The sequence below is a fragment of the Lathamus discolor genome, chromosome 3 (genome assembly GCF_037157495.1).
Source record: "Lathamus discolor isolate bLatDis1 chromosome 3, bLatDis1.hap1, whole genome shotgun sequence".
Taxonomy (NCBI): domain Eukaryota; kingdom Metazoa; phylum Chordata; class Aves; order Psittaciformes; family Psittacidae; genus Lathamus; species Lathamus discolor.
In genome coordinates this window covers 71,081,480-71,105,501 of record NC_088886.1, presented here as the reverse complement: position 1 = coordinate 71,105,501, position 24,022 = coordinate 71,081,480, and the positions used below count along the sequence as shown (strand labels likewise).

At 37.9% G+C, this 24,022-nt stretch overlaps 1 protein-coding gene across 7 annotated transcripts in view; it reads left to right on the top strand.

The window, feature by feature from the left end:
* The window catches only part of ZNF804A (zinc finger protein 804A), a 261,110-nt gene that overhangs the window by 19,820 nt on the left and 217,268 nt on the right, over positions 1-24,022 (top strand). For 2 of the 7 annotated variants that reach the window (XR_010610613.1, XM_065669718.1), the window contains exon 2: positions 2,339-2,493. The exons of 4 other annotated variants lie outside the window; for them this stretch is intronic. Coding sequence is in view for 1 of the 3 variants with exons in the window: in XM_065669718.1 (XP_065525790.1) it covers positions 2,480-2,493 (14 nt within the window). In the remaining 2 variants the exon portion in view is untranslated. Of the gene's footprint in view, positions 1-2,338; positions 2,494-5,348; positions 5,427-24,022 lie in introns of those variants that run through there. One more of the 7 variants, XM_065669721.1, reaches the window with a different exon arrangement.

Below are 24,022 nucleotides of genomic sequence, written 5' to 3'. Positions count from 1 at the left end.
GCTTTTCTATTCTTCTGTCTGTTTTTTGAAACTAATACGGTATTTTAGGAAGTGTCCACATCTTTGGATCTTTATCTTTGGTTCTTCTTACTCTAAGGCATGAAATTATTCTTTGGCACCTTATCTTGACTATATCTCTTGTCTCAGGAAAGTGGCCCAGGGGGAGGGCTGTGAAATATGAAGCCCTTGTACCTATCTATCCTCATTCTTATAAAGCTAGTGGAAAGGAACTTGATAGCTCTTTAAATACTGACCACCCGTAGGCAGCCTTTGCTTTTACCTTTAGAACTGGAGAACTGCTGGTAAGAAATACATTTCTGATTTACTATATTTAATGGCAAAAAAGTTGCTAAAAAGTTTTCAGAGGGTAAAGCAGTTGCAAAAGTGCTCCTGCTTCAGGAGTCTGGATGCTTATCTATAGTAATCTGATACAGAACTAGAGGTGCAAATCAGAGGTGATGAGGATTTGTTCCAGCACTGTCTTGCCCATTTCCATCCAACTCAGAAATTCCACTTATGAATCTTCCTCAGGCACATTTTCTATCCTAAGCACACTCACATAATAGAGTTTATTATAACTCTGTTCTAGATAAACTTCTGCGGTACTTCTAGTGAGATGTAATTTGAATGTCTTGTGTGAAGTTAAAGGTCACCTTTGTTTTATAAATGTCTACATCTGTATGTTTTTTCCTATATACTCAAAACTAAAACCACATAAAAGTCTTTTTCATACACACATAAAAAAACCTAAAACTAGCTACCATCAAACCTACTTATCTGAACATACTCTGAGCTTTTAGTCATATTAAACATGTATTTTAACTCCTGAAGAAATTTAAGTTTGGATCGCACTGACAATTCTTTCAGAAATACAATGTTGCTTTTCCATTACTTTATTGCCTGTGTTTTCATAAACACAGACAATTTGCTATTTTTTTTCAATATTGCTTTTCCAAAGCAGGATATAAATTCCACGTGATACATGTCCCTTAAGTGCATGTTCTAGAGTAGAAATTGCATGCTATGAAGGAATTTTAGCTTTTCAGAAGCTGCTAGAGTGGTCCCTGTAATAAGCATTATGAAAATACCATATTTTTAGGAGTTAAAATTCTTATCGTGAATATGATGCAAGTATATCTGAAGTTATGTAGGATAGAGAAAATTCTTAAATAGCATCCTAAACAACACACAGCATTGTACAGAACATCTCAATCCTGATAATAGCTTTAGAATGCCTCTATTAATCCCATAATTGCAAATAGCTTCTGTGTGATCTTATTACAAAGCCATCAAAAAGCTAGTGAAACGGCCAAGCAGACTTCCTTTGAAGTTTCAAAATCTTAATGTCATGAGCAGCTCCTAAACTAAGCTGGGTTACATCAACTGTCAGACAGGATGCTGGGTTACATCACCAAGGGCATCACCAGCAGAGATAAAGATATTATCTCATGCTACTGAGTGCTTGTCAGGCTACACCGGGAATACTGTGTTCAGTTTTGGTTCCCCCCTATGCAAGAAAGATGTGGGTGGTCCAAAGATGATCCAAGGACTGTGAAGCCATGTGAAGAAAGGCTGAGAGAGCTGGATTTTTTCAGCCTTGAGAAAAGAAGTCTCAGGGGAGACCTTATCACCATGTTCCAGTATTTAAAGGGTGGCTACAAAGAAGATGGAGACTCCCTTTTGACAAGGAGTCATGTGGAAAAAGATAATGGGTGATGGGCACAAGTTACTCCTGGGGAGATTCTGATTGGACACGAGAGGAAAATTTTTCACACTGAGAACAACCAGCCACTGGAATAATCTCAGAGGGAAGTGGTGGATTCCCCACAGTTGGACTCTTCTAAGACTGGGCTGGACATGGTGCTGGGACATCTCATCTAGGTTATGCTTTGCCTAGAAAGGTTGGACCAGATGGTCCTTGGGATCCCTTCCAAGCCGACATTCTGATTTAAGCTTCGTGTGGCTGCTCACACCTTCTTACCTACCTCTCTTCAGTGATTACACCACCTTCTGGAGGTTGCTGGTCTAGACTGGAAGCACCTCACAACTGTCCTTATTTACCCTAGCAACAGCACAGACAGCTTCATGATTGAGTACAAACATAGTATTTTGGTGCTGCTTAGGAATTAAAATTTCTTTGCTGCTTTGGCTCTTAGCCATCATCTTCAACTTGTTTTTGTGATGTGGTTACACTGGCTGTATTGGTATTTTGGTGGCTTTTGCTAGAGAGCTGAGGTAAGTGTGCAAGGAGCTGGTTCATCAAGTGGAAGTAAATTACTGACTTTTTTTTTCAGTAGTTAAAGAGAAGAAAAACAAACCAACCACCTTCTTTTTGCAGAGACAGCACTGGTTGGTGCCAGGGTTGTGGACTTCTTGCGATGCCTTTCACATAAGACATGAGGAACTGTACCACTTAATTGCTGCTAGTGCCCATCTTATCTACTGACAGAGCTACCTGGCAGGCACAAGGCTCACTTGAATGATTCACAGCAGGTCAGTCATGTCTGTTCTTGCAAAGTCTCTTGCAAAGCTTGGACTCCTTGATTTATGTATTGATTCTGACTGTAAATTGGGGTGAGTTGGTTGGTTCACAGAGCAGATGCAAGTTAAGGATGGTTTCACTCCAACTCCCCCCACAAAAAGCAGAGCTATAACTAGCTTGAGCTAGTCTGAATGTCTCTGAATGCAAACCTGAATTCAGTGTAGTGTCACTGACAGTGTTTTCATCTATTGATTGAAAAGCTGATAAAAATACCTGAATAAAACCTGTGTCCTCTCAGTATTCAAATCTCTCTGCCTAGTTACGGAGGTTAACGGTTACGTTTTTTCTGATGGTAGAGTACTAATGCATTGATTGAGCACTGGTTTCTTGGTACCCTGAATGTGTCTGTCTCTACAGCTGTTCCTTCTAGTGACATTTTTTCAGTCTGCAGATTGTAGAGCTATGCCTTATGGGAGTCCTTCCATCCTTCTTGTTTAATACGTGTACCCTCAGGAATGCAGGATCTGTGAGAATAAAGAAAGAGCAAGCAAGAAAGTATCTGTCTTATGGTTTAACTGACAGGAAATACTCCTAAGGAAAAGTGGAAGTTTTGGGATGTTTCTCTTGCTAATATGGTCTTATTCCACCAGGTAGAACGGTTTTAAGGGCATCAGGTTGCACATTTTTTAGGCTTATTGAGATTTCTTTCTCAAATTATATAGAAATATTGAGCTTGTGAATTACTGTGATCTTCAGCCTTGTCTCCCAGAATGTTTTTCAAGGTGTGAATTCCGGTGGTAGTCTTGGATTTATGTGGACAAATGCCATGCTTGGCACTGTAGCTGCTACAAGAGCATGGGTTTAAGTACTAGGTACTTCTCAGATGAGATACACCTGAAGATGTGAATCTCTCTGCTGGATATGGCATATCCATAAATATATAAATAATTATATCATAAATAAATAAATATATCTTGGCCAGTGTGGTTTAAGCTTTAACCTCTTTTGCTTCAGTGTACCAAGTATAAAATAACAACAGCAGCTTTTAATATCTCTTAGTAGTTCTCCAACAGATAGATGAAATGCTTTATTTCTGTGTTTAAATTAGGGAAAAGCAAGAGAAAGAGACAGATTTTCTTAATTCCTTCAGTATCTTGATATGTTTGCTATTAAAGCACTGAAAGAAATATTTTTATTAATGCAGAGATTCAAAGAACTTAGAAACTGACACATTATTCTCTCTCTCTGAAAATATTTGTCTGTCATTATTCCATTGTTGTAAGAACAATGGGAAATATTTTTAGAAAAAGAAAGCAAAGAAAATATATGCTTAGATTTCAGAAAGCACTTTGAAAAATGCCCTTGTCTTTTCAGATCCAAGTACTTAATATTATTGTTATTTCAATTCTTTACCCTGAGTTTATCCATTTCTACCTTATCCAGAGTACTTGGTTTCACTAGGTAAACGGGACAGCTGTTTCTGAGGTTGGCATATTTTTTATTCTCAACAACTTTAGTTTGTGTACATCTCCCTTTTCTAATTACACATGGGAAGTGGGGTTTAATATTTAAACATGTTAAAAGAAAAATGTCAAGATCACTACTTCAGAAGATATTAGGAAATAATGAATAAAGTGATAACAGTAAGAGAACCTCCAAAAAGGCGAGAGGTGTCAACATGAACACTTCCGGTGTATTTCATTCATGTGAATTTATAGTGCAGATGTATTAAAAATAGCAAGGTCAAGTTATCTGTTATGGAATAAGGTAATGCAATTAATATTACCGACAAATTGCTTTTATATACAGGAAACCATCTGTAAAAGCATTTTTGCTGCAGTGTATGATTAGATGTTTAAAGTTTTATGAAATAAAAGCATGGGGCTTTCAGATTATACCTCTAAATGGCATGTGTCAATGTCCCTAATGGGCGGTTCTGTTCCAATGCTGAAATAGGAGCTCATTTTAAAGGACTTGGAAATTTTGAATGCCCTTACCTTTTATCATTTTAAATGAAGGAAATTAAAATTATGCTTGCAGTTCTTGCCTTTGCCTTTCTTGATTCTTTGAGGGTGGTATTTCTTACTGAAAATGTCAGAGAAAGATTATACTAAAATAACACTAGCTGATAGATTACAATTGGCATCTGATAGTTTAATGAAAGAAAAGAAAACGGCATATTTTGAGCCACCAGCATTCTCCATCTTATCTTTCTTGCTGGCTAGAACTGGGGGGAAAAGAGCAGATTCTAAGTCCTCTGCTTGACACCAAATCAAGCACTATGCAGTGACTGAGATGTATTCTAGGAGAGACAGATTTCTGTCAGAGGCTGTGGTGGTAGGCTGGGCTTTCCCCCTCTCCCTCTCAGTAAAGCTCTGATCCACACTCCCAAAGGGGCTGTGACTGTTCAGCATAATGCTGCCCTGTGCCTTGCAAATTCATTTTGTTAACAGGAGCTCCTAGGATGATCTCTGAGTACTGGATATATTGTCCTGACTTGTCACAGGAATAATGAAGAGGGTAAGGTAGACTTGGAGCTCCTTTTAATAATACTGGATTATTTGGGGTACAATGGACTTGTGAAATAACTAATCCAAAATATCTCCTCATCATGTTTATAACAAGATGTCTGGATGCTACTGCAATTATCATGTAGAATGGCAGCTTCTTTTTATTACCTGCTAGGAATGAGCCAGCCTGTTGACATTGTTGCTTGAATGCATTGAGTAACCAGAGAGCCATATGCCCTGCAGTACTGCACTTCAGTGGTCATATTGTGTTGAAATTTAGAAACATGCTTAAATGAAGCATCCACTTCCAAATACTCCTACTGCTGATTACATCCTATTCCAAACAGGGCTGAGATGTAAACTGCAATCGAAAGTTGTGTCTAAGCCTGTAGGAATCAAATAAATTTCCATAAAGCACAGGAATTGCAAGCTAGGTATGTTAACACCTTCATTCTTCTCTTACTGTAGAGTCTTACCTCACAACAAATGGCTTCAAGTTTTGATAATTGATGTTGAGTTATACCTATATTGATGTTGAGTTATACAAAGTTCTGTGGGTTTGGTGGGGTTTTTTTTTTTTGGTTTTTTTTTTTTTTTTTGGTGTGTGTGTGTGTTTTGGGGTTGTGTTTTTGGTTTTTATTTTTTTTTTTAGAGAAAAGATGGTTAATTACTATTTTCCCTGTTTCAGCTGCTTGGCCACTTGGCTACTCCCTTCATCCCACTTTGCTTTTCCTTGTAGTGGTGCTCATTAGCTTTCTGGCCATATGGTAGCAATATAGGGATTTTGGGTTTATTTCATCTATTTTTTTTTTGTTTGTTTTCATTTTCTGCGGAGACTCTCCGGAAGTACATGGTAATAGTGTCGGGGTGAGCCTTGGTGTTTGCAGTTCTGTTAACTGTCCTGCAATTAGACCTTTGGGAGCCACTGCCTAAAGTACATTCTCTGCAGGCAGGTTTTACAGATAGTTTAAGTCTTCCAGCAAGACAGTTTTTGAAAAGAGTAAGTAAGGAGCAACCAGCTGTCACAGCAGTAAATTCTCAAATGAGGTGGCTTAGTAGGTCTGTCTTAATTCAAGGCAGTGCAGCAGTGCTGTTAGCTGAGTGCCAGTTTTGGGGGACCTGTGTGGTATGAACAGAAATATGACTCTGAAGCCTGGATCTAATGAGTTCAGTGGAACTGGGAACCAGTGATTTAAGCAGGGGACACGCTTGTGTCCTTGTTTGAACAGCAAAGCAGAAGCTGCTGGGGACATTTGAGTGGAAAAAGCACAGGAGACAGGAAAGTGTGATATAGTCACAGAAGGGATGGCTGAGCTGTTTTAGGGTATAGGTGGAATAACTGGTAATAAGACAGAAAGAGGGATGTTGTGTCTGATATACTCCTGTTTGGAATGCTGTGCAGGTAGCAAGAATAGCCTGATGATGCTGCTGATCACATATGACAGAGGAGAGAATTCAGGGGCATAGCAAATGGTGAGAGTAAGAGGTGGTAGGGACTGAACCTTAGGAGAAGCAGTATAGCTGATGGAGTAGGCCAGTCACAGAAAACAGGGGAAGTTTTGTTGGTGTGGAGTTTTTTGTTTTGTTAATTTCCTTGCAACCAGCTTATGAGCTGCTCTGAAGGATTTGATCTGGTGAGGCATTGCACCAGCAGCAAAACTTGAGCTTCTGAATTTGTGCTATGCTGTGGTTTAATCTAGCAAAAACACTGGAATCCTTTGCAGGTTTTGCTATTGAGTGTCATTAAGACTCCCTGGACTATGGGGCAAAGTACCAAAACACCGTTAAAATATGTTAAACTGTTTTGGAAGAAGCCAAGATGGTGGCAAAACATTTGAAGTGCTTGACAGTCTTAGGTCTCCAACATTTTACAAGAAAGCTTACAAGGATGTGACTTCCAATGAACCTCCCGGTATCTTCTGTTTAAGGTTGTGCCATAAATACCTCAGGCTGTACTGCTCCAGAATGTTTTGCCTGGCATAGCTCCAGTGCCCATCAGAGCTGGAATACAGAAGCACTCTTATGTGTTAGTGCCTGTCAACAAATAATATAACCTTTTGAAAATATAAAATCAATTTTATAAATAAAGAAAAATTCTTTATTTTCCTTTTCCATAGCTGAGCATTTATTAAGAAAAATTAATATGAGATAAAAAATCATAAGTTAGTTATCTAAGTGAACTAAAATGTTTGCCTGCATAATAATCTGTGTTTTGTCCTTTATAACATAATTCCTATTTATAATTACTACTTAAAACATTTTTTTTAAGAAAATGAAATGCAAAATTACTTCAGGATTGCATTTCTTACATTGAGAAAAGAAAAATGTTTTCTAATTTTATACTTGAAAATTTGTTAATTCTTTGCATATTTTTTATCCAGTTAATAATTTACTGGTAATACGCATTGTATAGAAATATTATGAGCAAAATGGTTATTGGAACAGAATCCAAGATGGTAGTTGGTGCAAAAATTAAATAATTGGTTATCAAGTTCTATTTTAAATTTAAAAATTATTTTGTAATTTCTGGAAGGTTAAATTATTCAGTGAGCGATCTTCCTGTTTTTAATGCAGAAGCTCATAGTTGCATTATGGAGTATAGGGAGGTTTTATAGAGGTCAGCTGATAGGAATAAAAGCAGCACATGAATTTTCTGAGGAAAGTTTATTATTCATTTGGATGAAATGCTTTTTCTTCTTTACTCATTTTTTTAAGCCACAGTACCTATGTTTAATGATATAACAACACATTTTGGTGGGTTGTTTTTTGGTTGTTTTTTTTTAAAGACAGGTATAAATTAAAATTAATTTTGTTACAGTGCATTGCATTTTATTGTGGTATATTTTTATCAGATAACTTCTTAAAAGTCTGACTAGAATATCTACAGTCCTGCCTTTTATAGACTAACAGGTACTTTTTTAAAGGTTCAGATACTCTTATTTCCTACAAAGCCAAATATAATTCCTATGATCCTCACTTATCTGCGCTATAGTGATTTGCAGAACACCAGTTGATCTTTTATCTCTCAATTTTTTCATCGGAACTCAAAAAGGAAGTCAATGAATATATGACAGCTGTGTTAAACTGTAGAAATCTCTTTTGCTTGTTTAGTGAGATTTGAAGATTTAATATGTCTAGGTATATAATTTTCCCCTCCTTGTTCCCTTGTTGAGATAACACAACATAAGCTGGAGCAGTTTGATTTTGTGTCTGTATATACCTGTCATTTGTGGCAGTGTTTACTAGTTTAGGTTTGGTGTTGTAGTTGGGTTTGGGGGTTGGTTTGCCTTGAATTGTGTGTGTGTGTTTGTTTTCTGAATATTGCTGTATTTTAAAACCTAATGTAAAGGAAATTAAACTATTAATAACTAATACTAGATTTTATTTTTTTTTTCATGTCAAAAGGATCCCATCCAGTTTATTCAGGTTATCTAGTCTACCATGTAGAGCAATTTTATCATGGCGAGTATCTAAGACTATTTGAGTTCACACTTGTGAACTGTGTTATATGTACATGATTTCAACAAGAAATATTCTACAACAGAGGTATTTCTATTTTGCTTCTTTAGTTATATGAGCCATACTTCTTTCTAAGGAAACTTCCATTTGAAGCCAAATTCCCCATCAAGCAGATAGGGAATATTGCTTCTCTCAGATGTTCATCTTCCATTGGCACCTCTTAAAGCCTCCAAGAAATGCTCTAAGTGATGTGACTAATATGCTTGGTCTCATTCTTTAATGTCACTGCATAGCATCTGTGCCCAAGAGAAACTGGAGTGACATCCTGAGCATGGATGCTGTTTAAATGGGGTCTAGGGGATTTACTGAGTTACCTATGGCATGTTTTGGAGGAGAGGAAGTACAGCAACAATTACTGCAGGAGCAAGCTGGGTGGGTTCCTCAGAGGAGGTCAGTATCTGAAAAGCTGCTTGCCTTCATGCATGAGTATAAAATACGCAGTGAAGGGGGCAAAAATCTATAAAGTGATTAAGCAGTGTGAGAAGAAGTGCCCTTGAAAACAGTAGTATTTGATACAGTAGTAGTAGTTGATACATTTCTTGAAGGTTATTTGTCTTCTAACTAAGCCTGCTTTTCTTGACTTTTCCCTGAGTTTTGCCAGCTGTTTTTCTTTTTGGCACTAATTTTGGCTACATATTCAGATGCTTAGTAACTTTGCCATTTCAAATATTCATCCATGTACCACTTCTGTTTCATCACATGCTGTGAAAAAAAGCTTTCAGAATTGCTTCCTACAGGTGTTGAATAACTTAGATGAAAAATGAAACTTGCTGAATGCCACAGTTTTAAGTATATAGAGAAATTTCTGCTAAGAATGACATTTTCAAGGGAGTTTTTAGGGAGCGTCTCTTCGTTGATGCAGCTTGTTAGAGTCTTTGTTATCCCTTTAAAATTAATTATAAAAATTAAGAGTATCTTAGTGATGCAGTACTAATAAGCCTTGATAAAGATTGATAACATTGTTGACCACAAGATTAATAAAAATAATGAATGCTTGATCATGAAAATAAATAAATCTTTAAAATATAGTTACTCTGGAGACCAACACAATCAAGTTCCTAAAGTTGTCTTGAAGTCCATCGGGATTTAGCAATGTAGGTGAATAAAACTGTATTATGTGCTGAAGAAAACTCTACAATATTGGTGTCAGCGTCTCTCCTTGGATTGGTTTCAGGGGGTTTATGAAACTCAATGGCAAGAATTCACTGGGAGTTATAGGCATGATTTTTCTGTTCCAATTATTGTCTTTTAAGGGGGAATAAGTGATCCCTTAAAACACAGTTTATACAGTGGAAAATGGTCATTTTATTATTATGTTTTAAAATGTTTAACTGAATATAACTTGAAACTGGCCTTCATTTAAAAAAATATTCAAAAGCCTGAATGTAAGTCCAAAACCTGACACAACTGCTTCTGTTATTTTGGTTTGGAAAGGAGGGATGTCACTCACCTATTTAACTACATATAGTACTTCTCCTTCAGAAATATTCCTGATACATTGCAGTTTGGGGTTTTATATTCATTTAAATCCCACCTATCCATAGCTAGTAAATAGACTTACAATTCCTTCAGAGCTGTGCAGGACAACATACCTTATTTTAAAAGCTTCTAGTTTTAGCTTACTTTTATATATAGCTTGCTGCCGTGTGCTCCACTTGGAGAATAAACCAGAAATTAATCTGAAGGCGAAGATATTCATTGCGAACATGACAGTTTCCATAGTATCTTATGGATTTTAAAGAGGTATTTGGAGCTACATTATAAAACAAATAATACCCTTCTTCTGAAAGAGACCAAAGTAAAAAATGTTCTTTAGATAGTGCTGTGTTGTCATGAATTATGTGATTACTCTCAGACAAATACACTTACTTTTAATAACACCCTTGTTTTTATAAGATGCTCCCTTCATGAAATTTCTCTGCAGTCAGTGAAGCTCCCCTGAGGTGAAGAGTCTGTGCTGATGGGAGAGATTGTGAAGACAAGTTAACCTGCCAAATCGTCACTGAATCCATGCAGTGCGATGAAAAGGGCACCTGTAATATCACATGCTCCCTTTTCCTCTCTTTCGAAATGTGGTTAGGGCATTCACATTGCAGAGATCTGAGCTGTATTTCTACCTCAGCCTTTAAGCAGTTGAATGGGTCACTTTCCTGCCTGGTAACAGCTTTTCTGGTGGTAGAATAAGCAAAAGAATGTTAGTGATTATGTCACTTGATGATGCTTTGAGGTCTAGAAATGAGAAGCAGAACTGGAAGGCATAGGTGTTAAGACATCCATCTGTATATACAGATACTGTAACAATACCCTACATGGGGAAATACAGGTCTTGGTGTTCACCAGCATACATGGAAAATGAATACCCTTAGCTAGAAAGTTGAACATGCTCTTTTTAATCTGGGATAGCAACCTACATGGAGAGAGATGCAACATGGAGTGTTTACGCCACCACAGCCATATGGTGGCTTTAGGGAATGAACAGGTTTACCTCTTCCAAAGCTGAAATGCTGAATATGATTGTGTAGCAAAAGCATGTTGCAGCAGTGGGGGAGATGAGTTTTTCTTTTAAAGGCATGTTAAATCAAAGGTGTTGTGAAATCAGAAAACTGACTCTTGAGTTTGGGAAAGGGAAAAGGAAAGCAGAAAAGCTTGTTGCCTTGGTGGTGGGAAGGAAGTCACTGTAACTAGAGGTGTAATTTGTAGTGTTTCAAGTTATCCTTTCTGGCCTTTTTTTTTTTTTTTTCTTTTTGACCTGAATATTTTATTTTTTTGCCTTTTGAGTTAGGACTGAATATGAACCAATTGTAACACCTGGATTTAAGTGCTTCTAGTGGAAGATGAATCGGAAGGGCTGATAGGAAAGGCCTCACATGAGGACACCATTGAAAGGCTGGCTGTGTGTTAAATGTGTTAGGCCATTTTAATAACGTCTTATCTTCATCTATCAACATAAGGATATCTAGATGGTCTCCCTGACTTCATTCTCCTGGGTCACCTTATTTTATAGGTGACTCATCGATGAACAGTTAAGACATGAAGAGAGATGTCTCTCTTGAAGCTGTGTTCTTGTTGTGGCTGATGCTCCAGAATGTTCAGAGACGGAAGTGCCAGCAGTGCTGGGAGGGGGTTCTTCACTTACACACCACCACTCATGCACACATCTTATTTGCCACAGTTGTTCTGGGTTATTAATTGCATAATGACTCTGTATTTGCACCTCTCATTTGCAACCAGAGCTTTTTACAATGAATAATTGTGTTGTCCATGTCTCAGGCCTGAGCAGGATGTGCGTTACTGAATCTGCTAAAGCAGATTAGTACTTCCAGCTAAAACAAAACCTAAATCTTCTCTTTGCTGGAGCTACACATGGTATTAATATTTCCATCTGCAATGAGGGAGTTACACTACAAACCTCTGTAGGTGGTTAAGCCCAGGGAGGAATATGAGTTGTTGAAAAGTAAGAAGAATGTAGTATTTATTACACTTGTTTTAAAATTTTCAATGTCTTTTGTATTGGCAATTGTGTGATTAACATGGATGCAGTCCTGCAATTCATTTGCAGACTATAGTGGCATCCTGGTTTAGGCTTGGATACAGGTAATTTTCTTCCTAGTAGCTGGTATAGTGCTGAGTTTTGGATTTAGGATGAAAAAAACATAATAACAGAGCGATGTTTTAGCTACTGCTGAGCAGTACTTACACAGAACCAAGGCTCTTTCTGCTCCTCATGCGACCCCACCAGCGAGTAGTTTGGAACACTCACAAGTGCTTATCAGAGATACACTGCTCCTCTTGAACATTTCCTCCTGAGTTTTGGGCAACAAATCCTCCCCTGCCAGGGACTGCGCTTCCTCAAAATTATGGAAGCATTAATGTGCTTGTGGTGTGTTTGCCCCTCTAATGGTATCCAGTTGGCTCATGGGATGAGCTGTCAAGTGCAAGGCAAGTCTGAGGCATGGGTGGCATGAAGTTAGACTGGAAAGAACAGTTGGCAAATCTGGGAAAAGTCCTTGGAACTCCCAGCTCAAGGAGTACATCTGCTTTTCTTGACGACAGTGCAGCATGTGGGTATCTGTGTATTACTTGTGGGTGCTTAAGTGTGGCATTGGCCAGCAGTGCTTGTTTCCATTAGAATCTGGCTGGAAGGACATTTGCTCTTCCTTCCAGTGTGGAGCCTATTGTAATTACTGGGTGCTTGTGTTGACATTAAACTCTGTTGTTGTGATACAGGTCAGAGGATTTATGTGGAAGGGGCATGGCTTGTGAATTAATTCTAACACTGCTGGATCCCTGTCTTGAGTAAAAGTGTATCTAAAGTATCCACTAAAAGTATCTATGAAGTACAGCAGTTGAATATCAATGTGCAGATCTGTCACATTTTTTATGAACTTTAGCTGACAATGTATGTTCAAGACAAAACAAAAGCCCATGGCTAATTTTGGTATCCATCTACACTGAAATTTCAAATTTACAGTATTGTTCCAGTCTTTTACAGAGCTTATCTAAAATTCTCAGTGGTAAATGAATAGCGGTTACTAAAAATACCTTCTTGATGTGACAGAAAAAAAATCACCGTTTATTTTATCTACCACTGGATCATCCATTTCTGAGTCAAAAATAGTCTGTTCTTGTAAAATTTCATGTAAATACACATTCCTTCTGTTCAACTGCATTTCATTTTGGGTGGTGGAGAGCAGCAGCACTGTGAGCACCAGCAACCACATGCATATGACTTTGCTCCAATGAGAAAATAAGAAAAGAAAGCTCTGAGAAACTGAGCAATTTGGAGAAACCTCAATGTTGTCTTAAAATACAATTTTGGTTGATAACTTCATGAGTGTTTCCTGTTTTCTCCTTCTGATTTTTTAGATAGAAATGACCTTCTAGAATGAAAGTGGACAGGCATAAAAATGTGCTCTTCTTCAGTACCTGGTTTTGCCTAGCGCTTAACACCTAATTAAAAAAAAAAAACGTGTATATTAGAAAAACACCCCAAACATCAACAACAAAAATTCTACCCCAGGTTTAGTTGCAGCTTACAGAACAGCCTGCCATGATAATGTGATATGTGACTTTCTGCCTGGCAATCAATATTTTAAGTATAGTTATAAATGTTTGCTACTGCAATATTTACTTTTAATGTTTCAGGTTAATTGGCTCATGCAACGTGAAAATCTCAACTGACACTGTAAAACGATTTTGTGATATTGGTAGCCAATGATAGTTGTCATATAAATATGCAATACTTGGTGCAGCATTTATCAGAGCTAAGTTCTGCTTGATAGGATGAGAACCTACATATTTTTCTCAGAGAAATGAAAAACTGTTCTGGTGTACTAAAGCAGTCAGTTGACCAACCTTGTATAAGTCGTCCAGATGACTCCCCTGTCCTTCTTGCAACTTCAGGATTACATTGCTAATCTCTACAAATGAAACTACCCATGATTTATAGAATCATAGAATCATAGAATAGTTAGGGTTGGAAAGGATCTTAAGATCATCTAGTTCCAACCCCCCTGCCATGGGCAGGGACACCTCTCACTAAACCGTGTCACCCAAGGCTCTGTCCAACCTGGCCTTGAACACTGCCAGGAATGGAGCATTCACAACTTTCCTGGGCAACCCATTCCAGTGGCTCACCACCCTAACAGGAAAGAATTTCTTCCTTATATCCAATCTAAACTTCCCCTGTTTAAGTTTTAACCCGTTACCCCTTGTCCTATCACTACAGTCCCTAATGAAGAGTTCCCAGCCAGCATCCCTATAGCCCCCCTTCAGATACTGGAAAGCTGCTATGAGGTCTCCACACAGCCTTCTCTTCTCAAGGCTGAACAGCCCCAACTGTCTCAGCCTGTCTTCATAAGGGAGGTGCTCCAGTCACCCTCGTGGCCTCCTCTGGACTTGTTCCAACATTTCCATGTCGTTATTATGCTGAGGACACCAGAACTGCACACAGTAGTACAAGTGAGGTCTCATGAGAGCAGAGTAGAGGGGCAGGATCACCTCCTTCGACCTGCTGGTCATGCTCCTTTTGATGTAGCCCAGGATAGGCTTGACTTTCTGGGCTGCGAGCACACACTGAAGCCAGCTCATGTTCATTTTCTCATCAACCAACACCCCCAAGTCCTTCTCCACAGGGCTGCTCTGAATCTCTTCTCTGCCTAACCTATAGCTGTGCCTGGGATTGCTCTGACCCAGGTGTAGGACCTTGCACTTGGCAGGGTTGAACTTCGTAAGGTTGGCATCAGCCCACCTTACAAGCGTGTCAAGGTCCCTCTGGATGGCTTTGCATGAGTCCAGGTAGATGATGTCAACTGCTCTGTCCCTGTCCATCAGTTCCGTAGCCCCATCACAGAAGGCCACCAAATTGATCTGGCAGGATTTCCCCTTAGTGAAGCCATGCTGGCTATCACCAGCCACCTCGTTGTTTTTCATGTGCTTAGCATATTTTCCAGGAGAATCTGCTCCAAGGTTTTGCGAGGCACGGAGGTAAGACTGACTGGTCTGTAACTTCCCAGGTCATCCATTTTCCCCTTCTTGAAACTGGGGATTATATTTCCCTTTTACCAGTCATAGGGAACTTCACCTGATGGCTATCATTTTTTAAATGTGACGGCCAGTGGCTTAGCAACTTAATTCGCCAGCTCCTTCAGGACCTGCGGATGGATTTCATCAGGTCCCATGGACTTGTGCACTTTCAGGTTCTTAAGATGGTCTCGAACCTGATCCTCTCCTACAGTGGGCCTAGGGTCTTCATTCTCACAGTTTTGATATTTTCTCATGAAAATTTCTCAAATTTCTCATGAATTTTGATAATTTGTTCAAAAACCCATCACTGCTGTATTTTTATCTGTATTTTTATGCCTGGATTCTTGGATTTAACATGCTCTGCTTTTTTTTTCATCATTCAGTTGAAATAATATTCCTTTCTAGTTGTCCTGTATTTCCATTATTTCACCTGCTTTTTTTTCCTGAGATCATCATCTTGACCCTATTGAAATTTGAAGCAAATGACTTATTTTCACAACATGATTTATCCTATGCCTAGTAGGCAGAAAAAGTTTCTTCTTTCTTTGATGTCTTACAGAAATATTCAGCTACACAGCCTCACACACCCCCCTTCTTCAGTCCTGTATGCTACCCAGATCAGTATGGCTCTGCGCATTTATCCATTACCCCAGTAATGTATGACTTACACGACTTGCATTTTAGTTCTGGTGACTAATGTTTTCTATTACTAGCTGTTTCTTATTTATCCCTATTTTCTTTTTTGAAACAGTTATTTATTCACTAAAGTATGAAATATCTTCCCATGCTAAAAAATAAGCTATTTTCAGAAGCTGAGGAATGGGAACTCCAGATAGGACCTTCACATTTACCTCTCCCAGTCTGAATTCCCAAGTCTGGTTGCCTTTGTAAACTAACTAGTTAATGAGCTACTTTACTTTTAATGTGACATCCTAGCCCTAGTTAGATTTCAGCTGTGTGCAGTATGACTGCCCAGCAGGTAAGCCATGGCCCTCTATAGTGAAAGAAAGATGCTACTTCCTACCGTACTCCATGCTGTAACTGTTCTCTGCCAGCTCAAGCCCAGAAGGTCTATGTCTGGTTTCAGTTGCAGTGCACCAAATTGAATTGGTTGCAGTAGATCTAATTAGTTTACATGAGATACTGCATGATGTGGTTATATTTTTTCTGTCCCAGGCTGATAAGATCACATGTAGATTTTATTGGCTTATTGTTCAGGGCGTTCTCTGCACCACTACTTAGTAAACATAAATATCTAAAATTTAACTGCAGCAATTTAGATTCTTGTCAGTATTGAATTTTTATTGTATGTCTGTCTGTCTGTCTAACAAAGGCATACATGTCTTCTGTTAGTGGGAACATGACATGGATTTATCTGAGGGATCAGTGCAGATCCATCCAGTACAGCCTGTTACCATAGCAGAAAACCAGCATTGACACTGAGATGTGAATGCTTCAATAAGAATAGCAGATCTGTGGGGAAGGAAAACATTGGTTTTAATTAGTCCTATGAATTTCTTAAACAAACAAGCAAACTTTTCAATGAAAAATTGTACAGTTTTTCAGACTACTCTTGATATAATCTGAATAAGAGCAGGCTGCTCTGATCATTCCAAGCCTAAAATTTATCTGCAGGCTGCAGGACACATGAACTAATGGTTTGAAAGTAGTCAAGGCATTGAATACTACAGAAAAAGAGAAGTCTGAAGATGAGCTTTGAAAAATTAAAGGAATTGAAGAATTTTTCCATAGTCAATTAATTATAAATTATGAAGTGTGTTTTCAAGAAATACTATTACTGTATTTGAGTTATTGAAAGGCATAGTAATATAATTAGGCAGCCACTGATGCACTGCAACTGAACAATGGTCACATGAAAAACCAGAATAAACAGCCTACATAGTTCTCGAGTATAGTGTATTTGAAAGGCTTTTCTCTGTGGATGGTGATAATGATGATAAACAGATGTGAGTCATTATTGGAGAGCTGAAGAAATAATGTTCCAGCTTTAAATTTACAGTTCAGCTCAGCTATTACAGAGAAACCAGTAACAACTCCCTGCGGAAGCTAAAGGTGTAACATGAAATCCTGATAGGGATGTATTGAAGCTCATTGGCAGGTTCAGATTTGTCCTGCCCCAAGTGCGCTGGTTTAATAGTTTAGATTGTTCACATATTACTGATAAATGTAATATTTGAAATTCATTAGCCTTCTTGCATTCAAATTTAATATATACTATTTGAGGGTTGATTATAATGTGACTCCCCAAAAATTAATGTGGAAAGTAAATATGGCTCAGGAGAAATTTATTTTTAAGCTTGAATACTCTGTTCCCTTTCCCTTACATTTTAAATTATTTTGGTCAATTCATGCATTAGTCAGAGTATCTAAAGAATTTGTTGCTGTACATGACAATGCAGTGTGAAAAATATAACACTCCATCAATGTTGCTGTTACATTACACAGATGTACCCCAGCTACTGTAAGACTTTTTGCTTCTGTTCTTAATTTGCTCATGTCTCTGTAAGTGATTTTATAAATAGGAGAAGGGGTACTGTCATCAGAAAAATTCCACTCATTATATTTGTTTACAGTCCACCACGTTAGACAAAATGATTCCCATCTAAAACTGACCCAAGATAATGAAGAGCTAAGAAAGCTTTATTTTTTCAGAAAATAAAAGTTTGGCAATTTTTAGTGTTATATCTTGACAATAACGTGCAGCTGTATAGCTGCATTTTTCTATTTAGGTATGATTTATATGTTGTCCCTTTTTTCAAAGATTGCAAATATCAGGCAGTATCCTTGAAGTCTTTGGCTTCTTTTCTGACTTAATAGAGATAAAATGAGATATTTATCACCTGACATGGCACATTGAAAATACATTGGAAGTATTTTAACTGAGGCTGATTTGCAGAAATAGCTTGATAACTCTTCCTTTGAAAGCATAGGAGGAATTAGATATTATCAAGCTCCTCAGTGGCTTAACTTCTTAATGGAATGTTCAAAATGGAATGAGCCCTTTGGTGTCTGCGTAAAGGAAGAACCGTAACTATTTGGGAAAGGTACATGACAATACTATTGCTGCTTCTAAAGTAAGGAAATGCTGAAGCTATTATTTTTGTTGAACCTCATTTCTGCCAAGATGTTGATAATTTAATTCTGTACTCTGGATCATAGTCTTTCAGCCCCTAAGATGAGCAGGTGAAGCTCTTTTACCTGCAGGATGAGCTATTATTTTAAAACACTTTGATTCTTTGTCTCTCATCACCCATATATTGCATTCTACAGATAGATGTGAACAAACTAGGGAAGAATTAGGCAATCTTTCATCATTTACCAGCAATGCAACACTACTCTCTGCTGTAAGTGCTGGCAGAGAACTGACAGCTTTGAGTGAGAGTACTACCTGGGAAGACCACATGTCCTTCTCATGGCTATTAAACTGAGACTATCAAATGCAATACTCAATTTCATGACCTTGAGGAGCCTGGGGGTGCTGGACTTAGACCAGCAGTGACAGGGCAGTAGCTGGTGATCTTCCAGGTTGCTGCAGATGTGATGTTCCAGAAGTACAGAACTTAGGAGGGTCTTAGTGCCTAGAACTAGAGCAGGCAGACAGCCTGAGTATTTTATTGATTCCTTGAGACTGTTGGGTATGACTTGTCTTGGAGTGCAAAATCAGCATTTCTACAGGAAATATTTGCAAGCAGGTATTGTCCTTGGCTGAGCTGTTTAGAAGGGACTCTGTCTTAATGGGAGAGCAGTCTTGTTCCTTTTTTCCATTTTCCTTTCCTATGATATTTTTTTCTTAATCTTCTTAGCCCAAAGAGAAGTCAGGAGATAAAGGCAGCTCTTGTGTATTGAGGAGGGTTTTTTCCATTCAGTGGTACCGTATTTTCCTTCTGCTGAAGCCAATAGAAAGTCACTGGGGTTGATCCCATCCTGATCACCTTTTCTATGTGCCCTACAGCCACCTCTGTCTTCTAAGTAAAGAAAAAAGAAACCAATTCATATTTCTTCTCAGAATGTTTTACTGCCCATTTTTGTTCTGCTTTATTTCTTTTAGTGTTCCTTCTTTATGCCTTTATTGGCTGAGCAGTGTGACCTTAGTTTTTCAGTGAATTTAAAATATGTGATCTCATTAGATTTTGTGACAGCAATTTGAATTTTTATTTTACAGTGTAGGTTATCTAAATGTTAAAGGTGGGATTTTTTTTCTTTTCTTTATTTTTTGTTTTTAATAAGAATGTAGGAATCAAACTGATCTTTCTCCTTAATGAGAAGGTCTGCCTAAGTGCAAAACCAGATAAATATATAAATGCAAGAAGTCTGAAGTCTAATAGAGAGGATGTCAATATAATTATAGTAATCATGGCAGTTATTAACAAAATCATCTTTACAAAGAAGTTATTTTAATACTGATTTGACTTACATAAGCCTTGTATTAAAAAAGAAAAAAAAAGCCACACAATGCAAAAATAACCAAGATATTTCTACCTTTATGGTATGCTTATTACATTATGCTTTTAAATTTTTCTTTTTCACCAAAACTCTACCATAAAGAAATAAGGCAATTCAGGTGATTGCTCCCTGTTTTGCTGATTTTTATTGAAGCACAAAGGATAGACACGCTCTTCTGTTTGTATCAGAAACTGCTGGGTGTGTTTGGTACAGCACAGCAAGCTTTTAAATTACAGTAGAATTCTGAAAAACAGTACAAATACTGTCCTCATGGATAATGTGAAAACAGCTGTCATTCTGCTAGCTTCATCTGGTCCATAACATTGGAATTGTTGCCTCCAAGACTATTTTTCCCTGTTTCTGCTCTCATTTTCCTGTTAAATTCCTGATTAGGAAAGGCCCACTAGACATGCATGAAATGTAACACTTTGGATAAATGTCTCAAAACCGTGGGAAATGAAAAAAGCAAAGTATTGACCAAAAGAAGAGTCAGTGATTTTCACATGTATGTGTAAGAAAAAGAATATAGGCATGTGACTGTAGGGAAAAAAAGCCAAAAATCTTATATTGCTGCAACCCTCCTGTAGTCTGTTCTCTATTAAAAATTCACCCTGCTTGTTAGGAGAGACAGAGAAGTGCTGGAGAATGCCCCCAAACCAATTGCTTCGCACCATGAAAGTATAATACTGGAAGATGTGCGCAACACTTCACCCTGCCGATAGCTGCAGAAACAGCCAAACAAGTTAGAAAATATGCAGAGCTGGCTTTTCAGTAAGGAAAAGTGAGGAGTAATCTATGAAGTGCAAAGCACTGTTATCATCAGCTTTGTGAGGAGCTGGATTGTAAAACATAATATTTTAAAATACAAAACACTAAGAGCCTCATTGGAGTGCAATGTTGTATATAAATGTGAAACTTTTCCTGGCATAAATTCTAATTTCATAAGATGCTGGAATACTACAAACAAGAGCTTTCACATATGGGAAATGTGATATCATTTAACTCTACAGGGGGCAGGAAAGGTGAATAAATAAAGGGCGCTTCATGCTCTGGGGAATCTGGAATACCATTGTAAATGGGTAGCAACTATTCTGGGTATAAAACCAAGTTGTCTGGGTTTTCATTGAAAGTGAGAAATTTCATAAAGTTATTAAATGGAATATTTTACAACAAGGCAATACTTACTTTCTTGACTATGCAAGGTACTCTGACCAGTGTATTAATATAAAACCATAAGAGGCAAGCTTCATTCTGATAGAACTACTCCCATTATCACCATAACAATGGTGCACAATGGCATAATGATAACCCTTTATATCAGGATTCAAAACACTGAATAAGGTATGAGAATAGAATTATTTTTATTTTTTTTTCAGTACAGGAGAAAAGGAGGAGGATACCCAGAAAATATTCATGGGGAAAGTGAGAAGGATTATGTATATTCCTACAAGTGCAATTGAATTTGCATTGGTATAGGTTGATGCTGGATTTTATTTCTTTATTGTATCTTTATTTTCTGTATCTGACAGGGGAATCATAGTTTCACAAAATCCCAGGTTGGAAGGGATATCAACAATCATGTGGGCCAACCTTTCTTGACAAACCATGACTTAGACGAGATGTCACAACACACTGTCCAGACAAATCTTAGAAGAGTCTGACACTGGGGAGTGCACCACTTCCCTGGGGTGATTATTCCAGTGGCTGGTTGTTCTCAGTGTGAATAATTTTCCTCTTGCGTCCAATCAATTGTCCAACAAGACAATTCCTATTTTCTAACAAGTTACTTCAAGGATTTAGCTGAATTTAATCTACTATTGGCTTGTTATTGTTCTTTAATAATAAAAAATGCTTTCAGTGGATCAAAATATTACCTTTTGTGTATAGACACATAAGCAGGAATAAATGCTGCAGGTTTTGTGATCTTTCCTACATAAACACTTGCTAAAGTACGAACATTCTGGAAGCAGATACCTGCACCTACCCCCAGACGATGAATGAAGTTCATTATTTTGCTGCTGAAGTCTCAGGTTTACAGCATGAGGCAATTATGTTTGAGTCTTGAGGGAAACGGATTCATAGTAACATGGAAAACAGAAAGTTAATTTGATTAAGAAGATCAAAAGAAAGACTTTTACTAACACAAAAGAAAGTTAGCTGCTTGGCAATATCTTAAAGAACTGGAGGAAATGGAAATCTTAGAACAAAAGAAAATCTAAAATCTCCTAAAATGTTCTTGCAAGCTTTAAATATCCATAAAACATACACATGAAGAAGGTTGAATAATGAATCAACTTACTAGTTCCTGTATTTTCCCATTTTTAAAGTCTGCAGGCACGGGCAGAGCTCTGTCAGTGGGAATAACAAGATGGCAAGAGGCCCAAGTAATTTAGCATCGTAAAATTGGAGGAGATGCATTGTCTTGCCTATGACACTAGTGTCGTATCAGATTACCCTGTACCTAGACAATTCCAGACAGATGGCTATCTTCTCAAATTTAAAATCTAATGGAAGTGATTATTCCATAGCCTCCAAGTAACCTTTTCTAGGGTATGTCAATGGATGCAAAGGGTCCCTGGTATACAGTGAACATTTTCCTTGCTGCAGGGTAACATCTATTCTTCTCTTTCTGTTATAATCTTTCTGGTATCTTACACACCTGATGTGTGCCATTGTCTTGTACTCATTGGTGGTAACAAAGTTGCCATGGGAATATTGATTTGAAAAATTTAGCACTTTTGTGATACAAGGATGTGGATGTTAACAGTTCTGTTCTTATGCTGTGCTATGAAATTGAAATGTCTACAGTATTTCATTTATCAGTTTAAAACAAAAGAGTTGTTATTACAGCTCAGCATTGCTTTTCTCTGTGTAGGAAGTGTTTCAAAGAAGTTAAATGATTGAATATTTTACTGTCTGATCACTTAACATTGTTTAAATATAACATGGGTCAAGAAAATTTTGGTGTTTTTGTCCTTGAGGGGAGTATTAAGGTTTTTCTGTGTATCATCTTAAATCTAACTGTACTTTTACCTTAGCTTGAGATTTTACAACAGCTGTATGTTCATTGTAAGTTGCTTTCCCTAAAATGCTTCATGCCTTTTCATTTTTCACATTGCACCAGTCCTTGTTTTTTTTCTTCCTGGATTTAATGACAAGCTTCATTTACAGATGATACTAATAAAATGGCAGCGTCTGTCTTCTCGGAGGCTTGTGGAGAATTTGTGCTGGCAGTGTTCAAGTTGTCTTAGAGCACACACTTGTTTAGGCTGCTGAAGGCTGCCCACACCACCACTGCAATCTGCACCCTTCTTTTACAGTGTCATGTTGGTTAAAGATATTTAGGGAGCAAAAAATTTTGGACCTTAAAAGAGTACAATAAACTGTGACATTGCTTGTTACATGGAGAACTCTTGAGAAAGGGCAGGAAGAAGGGGGAATATTTAATTCTTGCCACTGTTTGGAATCAGATATGTTTGAAAACACTGTCCCTTTTGAGGAACAGATGAAATCCAGGGAAACATTCAGCAAACAGAAACGTTTTGTTCCCTTGTACTATTTATTAAGCCTGTCTGTTACAGAGAAGTATTTTGTTTTCTGATCACCAAACCTCAGTTAAAAAAACCAAAAGGCCTAATAATATGTTTAAAACCAAAAGTGGCTGGCCTGTCTTGGTTTCAGTCTCATGTCGTGGCTAAAGATATCTTTCAGAACCTTTGGTGATTCATACATTCACAAACTATTTAACATCATCCAGTAATGAGGAGAAAAGCCCCTCAGCTGTAGGGAATATTGGGCAGGGCAGAGAGAAAGGGGGGACATGGACAGCCAAGGGTTAAAGGCTACAAAACTGCCAATACAGTTATCTTGCATAGGGCAGCCCCAAAAGCTGACTGAACTTGTTAGTGTTCTCTGGTTTTTATTATAATCTGGAGCAAGATGGCATGCACAAGCCTTTGAGAGTAGTTTCCCACTTCAGTCCACAAAACAATTTCTTTCTGCTCACGTGGCTTGCTCTGAAGGCTTGAGCTACAGGATCTCGAGTGTAAACCTTCAGTGGTGCAGGGTATCATTCAGCTGGGATCAGTGCTGAGGCTAAATTGCTTTAATTAAAGGCTACTCCAGAGTAAGCTGCTAGTAGTATTCATTACTGCAAGATTAAAGTTCATTTATTAGGTTGTTATTGAAGGAATTAAGCTGACTGATCAACAGCAATTTAGAACTGAAATAACTGTGTCGTGCAAAAATAAAACTATCTACTGGTAATATCAAATACTGTATGGATTGAAATAATAAGATACTGCCAATTGAACTGAAAGTGCAAAATAGCTCTTTGCAAAGATCTATTGCGAAACTCAAACTTTTAAACTGATGTGGTCTCACCCCCACTGTGAGAGCTGTTATATACAAGGTTAGCTGTGGCATCAGAGAGCTTCAGAATCCTGCAAGCTCTACTAGTGCACTGGAATTGGGTTTGGTATCAGCTGTGGATGCACCTTTCCAGACAGCTCCTTTTCATTGG